The sequence below is a fragment of the Rutidosis leptorrhynchoides genome, chromosome 3 (genome assembly GCF_046630445.1).
Source record: "Rutidosis leptorrhynchoides isolate AG116_Rl617_1_P2 chromosome 3, CSIRO_AGI_Rlap_v1, whole genome shotgun sequence".
Classification (NCBI taxonomy): Eukaryota; Viridiplantae; Streptophyta; class Magnoliopsida; order Asterales; family Asteraceae; genus Rutidosis; species Rutidosis leptorrhynchoides.
The window spans coordinates 377,982,861-377,989,580 of record NC_092335.1 but is presented as its reverse complement, the minus strand read 5'-3'; the positions used below and the strand labels follow the sequence as shown (position 1 = coordinate 377,989,580).

Here is a 6,720-nt window from a genome sequence, read left to right as displayed (position 1 = left end):
CCTCTTGAGATCTTTTGTGATGACGAGGGAGTGATTGCTCAAATCAATGAACCTCGTGCTCACCAAAAGACCCGTCACATTGAGCGCAGTTTCAACTACATAAGGGATGAAGTTGAAAAGGGAAAGATATGTATTCGCAAAGTTCACACAGATCTTAATATAGCGGATCCACTCTCGAAGCTCTTACATGGACCAAAACATCAAGGACATGTTTGTGCATTAGAGCTTCGATATTCTAGTGATTGGTAATGATCTGTTTTAAGTATTGTAACGGAACGAAATGGTTCAAACTCATTAATATAATTATGGGTTAATTCATTTTGAGTTATGTTCCCATTTTGCATATTTTATCCATGAATAAGACATTATTCTAAATTCCGTAGTCGATCACATTTGTGGGAGCAAGTGTGAGGTTTAGACTATTATGAACTTGGATTGGTATACATTCACGGACTGAATGTAGGAGCAGGGTTGCTACCAAGGTTCATAGATATTTATGGGATACAAATATTGGAAGACCCGCTCTCAAGATTTACTATATGGAGCCTTTGTGGTTGATCACATGTAATCTTGAGTAAAGGCGAATATCATAGTATCCTCTGACCTGAGATACATATTGGGTCCTAATATTCACCGAGTATTATGCCTTGATTCTTTCCTTCGCTATTCTGAAATATGGTAGTACATAAGGAAGAGCTCAGGTATAATGCAAAGTGTGTATCTAGGACGTATGTAGTCAAGATGGAATTTGCCCCTCTTATTCGTTGAGAGTCAGATGTCTAAGGCCTGATAAAGTTGAATCTATAAGAGAGTGGTCACTCTGTATCTCTTGGATTTGACATGACATCTAGGATGAAAGGATATAATGATAAGATTCACCTATATATCAATTCGAGTAGGGAGCTCGAAGGGGATGATGTTATTGAATGGCACAAAGTCATAACATATTAGGGGTGATGGACGGTGTGTTAGGCTGTATCCATCACTTGCATTAATTTCCTACGTTTCTCGTGCAAGTGGGAGATTGAAGGTATTTCATATGCCCGAGAGACATATTAAATTAATGTGGCTAATATGTTATGATCCAAGTCGGGTCATACCCAATAACAAACTTATCAACACCTTATACGTATTTAATCTTAACGATTGGTTCGTTAAATAAATACGCGACACTTGGATTTTAGAAAATGGGTTTTCTAAAATATAATCACTTGAGATAAATTATTTGGATAATTTATATATGATATGGATTTAATTATTTATAGGTTTAAATAATTGTTGTGTTATATTTTATAAAATGGTTTATAAAATATTGCAAGTAACTAAATATAAGCATGATATTTTATAATAAGTTATTTATATTGTAACTTTGATTATAAAATGGGATGGTGGACGTTTTTTTTTTTTGGTCTTCCAAGGCTTCAACACATGCTTTGTTTGTTACTTTTAATAACACACATCCTAATGTGCATGCTAGACTTTGAACCAAGGGATTTTTGACTCATATTCTCTACATACAAGTGCTAGTAACTTACTCATTCTTCAATGAGAGCAGCTGGCCGATTCTCATCAGTCTTGAGGGCTGAGTTTTGGCTGAAATATATGTGTAAAAATGAGGGTTCAAGCTTGGTTACTTCGATGTTCAAAATATATATGAACCAAGACTTGTGAGGTTCAATACATGCACTTAATATGTAACAAAACAACTTGCAATCTGCTGAAATTTCCAGCCCATTCAGCTGCTGTTTGGCCGTGAGTTTCATAGGAAGAAAAGGGTTCTTCAAGTCATTTGCAAGCTCATATTCAAGTGTCATAAAATCCTAACCAAAAGCTAGGGTGTTGGTGCATAAGTTTGGGGTATTACAACTTGAGGTTTCATGCTTTTGGAACTCCATTCATCATCATCATCCTCTTCATATTCTGCTGTCCAATTCAGCCCTCAATCTTCATTGAGGAGGTATAATCTTCTTCCTTTATTGTTATATGTAAGCATATGTTCATGACTTGATACATACATGGAATTCTCTTAAAAGGTTAAACATATAAACTTGTTTCTTTAATAAATCTTGCTTCCGCTTGCATTAACTTTGATCAAATGATTTTGTGATTATGTAGACTTTAAGAACTTGTTAATATGTTGAATTCCATCATTAGGAGGAAATTTCATTTGTCACACACGCGTTAGGAGGAAACTCTGAATCTTCGACAAGGAGAAATCTGAAACTTCGAATAACACGGCTTAGAAATCCAGATTCACTTTTAACGTGTGCTAGTTGCTACCTAGACCAACTTACCTTTAGGTCCGAATACAGAATCGAATCTGAAACAAATGATCACACAATTATCAAAAACTGAGTTAGACATAACCGACAAACATAAGTACTCAGATATAAAGACAAATTAACCATATTTTATCATGTAAAGATGTACTCAGAAACCATTCGAAACATAACTTATACATAAAGAACTGCAAGCTTCAAACTTGAGCTTACAAAAGCAAGTACATATACTATCCTCGAAAAACTATTTCTCATCTCATGATAACCAGAAGACAAAGTCACATCGACTCTAATTCAAAAGGCAAAAAGGGTAATAAAACTTGCATCAAGCTGTAAATAAACCTCTTTTCAATACAAGACAACAGTAGGACAAAGACGGTGATGACCTTGTATTGTTTAGGCTCGAGGTTAATTACTTTTACCCTTCAACAGTTATAAGTTCAAACTCGATAAGAGATAGATTGCAGTCTTCTTTAACAGAAAAATCAGCTGGCTCTGCGACTTCAACACGGCCCCACTTGTCTACTGCAAGTCTCATGGAGCCCTTGTACATGTCGATTTTTGCATTTCTAAGAGTTACAGTGCTTCCCTCCTTCATGGTGTCCACTGGGGAATAAAAAGTATTATTAGTGAATTATTGTAAATAAATTATGATGCATTAAATGTAGCAACCGCAAGAAGATATATTTGAACATTAAATGTAGCAATTACAAGAAGATGTGTTTTAGGAGGTTTGAACCCGAGACTTCTCGTGAAGATATCAGGACACAAACCATATGCCATCATGTGATGGTTAAATACAATAATGATTGCTACAACTATACAATCCTGAATCTGTTCATAGTACATGTATTAAGTGGAAAACTAATGTAAATACTATTGTTTACCAAATTTCATATTATTCATACTAATTAAACTGAAATTTGTAATTACATGTCCACTCAGTTATCAATAGGCACTAAGCACTCACTTCATTATAACACATTTTTAAAACGCTATCTAGACATATTTCTTAAAAAGCATTGAGGACTTTCCTTAAATGCCAAACAATAAACTGAAGCATCAATTCTTGAGAAGTAAAACTTCAGTTTCATGATTTTGGAATTGAAAAATGTAATAAAGGAATCATAAGGTGAGTGAACACATGATTTAGAAGGTCAAACAATCATACAGAAACAATACACACGATGACAAACAAAATTCTATAAAAATTAAATTTCGTTACAAGCTAATAAACTGAAGCATACCTTGATCATTTCTAGCAGTAAAAACAACAATCCCAGTTTCGTCACCGACCAACAATTCAGCAAGACGCATGTTACGTCCTTGAATCCCAGGGCGACCACCTCTCGTCTGAATCATCTTTGAACTAACCACTTTTACAGTGAGGTTAAGACCAAAAGCACCAGGACGAAGCTGGTTGATCTTAATAAAAGCTGGTTGCTGCTTGTTTTGTTCAGCCATTTTTTCCAGAAATCCTACAGTCAATTATCATCACGAGGAATTTTATCTTTAGAAACTGAAGAATACAATGCCACAGTTATCCAAAACATACCTTTTCAAAGTATAATAAAAAATTATAATACACCAAGTAATATAATCAGTTACATATTCTAACTAAGAATGCAAACAAATAACAAAATCACTTTAAAGCTCTACCAATCAATACATAAATTTTGATCTTTTGCCAAACAAAGAATCGGAATTGTTCATATAAAGATAGTAGTATAAAATAGATACACGCATGAACTAAAACTGTACCTAATCAAAATGAGCATTGTGGATCATAATCAGCCATAACAATTACTATATCAAAATAACATCTTTAGAAAACTGTTATGATTATAAGAAATAATTAAAATTTAAAAAATAAATAATAATGAACTACTTTAACAGATATACGTAACAATAACAATAACTATAACAATAGCAGATTAGGGCATAATTATCGATCCATAACAGCATATCCAAATGCATGCAAAAGTTGCATCAATTTCACTAGATCAGGATTTAAAAACACAAATTGCTCATAACAATAAACCATTCTGTATGAATTTGAAATCATATAGGTCAAATAAACAGATAACTGTGATTTAAAAGTCAATTGTGATTGTAAGAAAAGCAAATTAAGAAATTAGTAAAAGACAATATGATTAAACCCTAGAAAACAGAGAAATTAATTTGATTAATGATAGTGAAAGGAGAGATCAAGTGACCTGAGTTGAGAGTTATTTTAAGGATTTACGGAAAAATCGAGGAGAAAAAAGGGGTTGAAACTGAAGATCTGTGTAAAATAATTTATGATTTTGAGGATGTTTGCGCAAAATATTAAATAGGTCTTTTTAGATGGGTAAACGAATCTGGATCCCCAATTTCACACCCATGGATATTTTCGATTTCTCGAACTCGATAAATTCATTTCACATGTCATCTCGTGAGATTAGTCTGCACGCCATGTGTTTTGCTCATGCCTAGCGTTCGAGCGTGCTATATTTTCAACATGTCGGTTTGAAAATCGGTTTCTAAGGGTAAAATACTGAAAACCCGACACCCTAGACACAGTCTCCTCCTAGTGAGACTACCGTCACTCCAACTCCGACACTTACTACTTCTCAGTTCACTTATTCTATGATCACACGTACCCGATGATGTTAAAGCTAAGGTATACGAAATAGTTTATATTTTACTAGGAAAAACTATTAAATACGATACAATTTTACACAAGATATTTATTTATTTATAGAATGAATATACTTAAACCTTGCTACAACACTTATAGGCAGTGTACCTAATCGTACAGTAGTGTAGTTTTTAGTAAGTCCGGTTCGTTCCACAGGGAAATCTTTAAACAAAGCTCAACGCTATATTAGTTTACTTTTATAAAAATACAAACATATATATAAGTAATATTATTATTATAAAGGGGGGTTTTTACCGTTTAATGACCGGTTTGTCGATTTTAAGACTTTAGTCGCAGTTAAAACCTAATGTAAAATATAAAATAAATACAAGACTTAAATTAAAGCGTAAAGTAAATAACGATAATGAAATTGCGAATAATAAAAGTGCGATAAAATAAACTTGCGATAATTAAAAAGGACGATAATTAAAAGTGCAATTAAATAACAATAAATAAAAGTGCGATAATTAGAAGTGCAATTAAATATAAAATAAAGGAAATTAAATATGAAATAAAAGAATTATGCTTATTTAAACTTCCGTAATCATGATGTTTGACGTGTTGATTTTAGTTTTATGCCCATGGGTTAATTGTCCTTTGTCCTGGATTATTTAATATGTCCGTCTGGTTTTTGTCCATAACAGTCCATCAGTCATAAATATAAAGTGCGAGTGTCCTCGTCAAATTTTAATTATACCCGAAGTTAAATATTCCAACTAATTGGGGATTCGAATTGTAACAAGGTTTTAATACTTTGTTTAATGAATACACCAGGTTATCGACTGCGTGTAAACCAAGGTCTTACTACTTTGTTAACAATTACACCAATTACCCTTGAATGTAATTTCACCCCTGTTTTAATTATTCTAGTGGCTATTAATCCATTCCCGTGTCCGGTTAAATGAACGATTATTCGTACATATAAATACCCCGCCCATCGTGTCCGATTGAGTGTATATGGTAATTTATAGGGACGCCCAATTGTAAATCTTTATATTAACATTAACAAACTTTCATTTAGTTAAACAAATATAAAGCCCATTAATAGCCCATAGTCTAATTTCCACAAGTGTCGTTCTTTTGTCCAAACCCCAATTATGGTACAAAGCCCAATTACCCAATTTTAGTAATTAGCCCAACATCATGATTACTTCGTTTTAAATAAGCATAATAATAACTTAGCTATGAGACATTAATGTAAAAAGGTTGAACATAACTTACAATGATTTAAAAATAGCGTAGCGTTACACGGACAGAATTTCGACTTACACCCTTACAACATTCGCTAACATACCCTTATTATTAGAATTAAAATTAAAATTAAAATATAAATTATATATATATATATATATTTTTTACGTATGATAAGAGAAGAGAGAAAAAATGGATTGAATTGCGATCAGAATTCGGTTGCTTTTATAGGAAAAGTTGATTTTTGGGGCTCCGCGACTCGCGGCAAAATCCTCTTCAAACTCCGCGAGTCGCGGAGAATGAATTTACAGCTCACACCCTTGGAGTCTTTCTCTGCCGACGGTTTTATAATATATATATAATATATATATATAATTAATATAATTAATTATATATTATATTATATTTATATACATAGTTAACTTGTAATTTTTAGTCCGTTGCGTCGAGCGTTAAGAGTTGACTCTGGTCCCGGTTCCGGATTTTCGAACGTCCTTGCGTACAATTTTATATTTTGTACTTTGCGTTTTGAATCTTGTACTCTTGTAATTTCGAGACGTTTCTTATCAA

At 33.0% G+C, this 6,720-nt stretch overlaps 1 protein-coding gene across 1 annotated transcript; it reads right to left on the bottom strand.

Moving 5' to 3' along the window:
- Positions 1 to 2,390: 2,390 nt before the first annotated feature.
- LOC139897653 (uncharacterized protein At4g28440-like) lies at positions 2,391 to 4,606 on the bottom strand. Its single transcript, XM_071880348.1, has 3 exons — positions 4,496 to 4,606; positions 3,527 to 3,757; positions 2,391 to 2,885 (listed from the first exon to the last, which is right to left on the bottom strand). Exons 2-3 carry the CDS (start codon positions 3,741 to 3,743, stop codon positions 2,698 to 2,700), a joined length of 405 nt encoding a protein of 134 aa, XP_071736449.1. The 5' UTR covers positions 3,744 to 3,757; positions 4,496 to 4,606; the 3' UTR covers positions 2,391 to 2,697.
- Between the last annotated feature and the right edge of the window lie 2,114 nt (positions 4,607 to 6,720).

Bases quoted from the DNA above. Each gene is read 5' to 3' on its own strand.
- LOC139897653 (XM_071880348.1), bottom strand. From the start codon at position 3,743: ATGGCTGAACAAAACAAGCAGCAACCAGCTTTTATTAAGATCAACCAG. The intron at 2,886-3,526 runs GTATGCTTCAGT...TTTATTCCCCAG, and splicing joins TACTGCTAGAAATGATCAAG to TGGACACCATGAAGGAGGGA.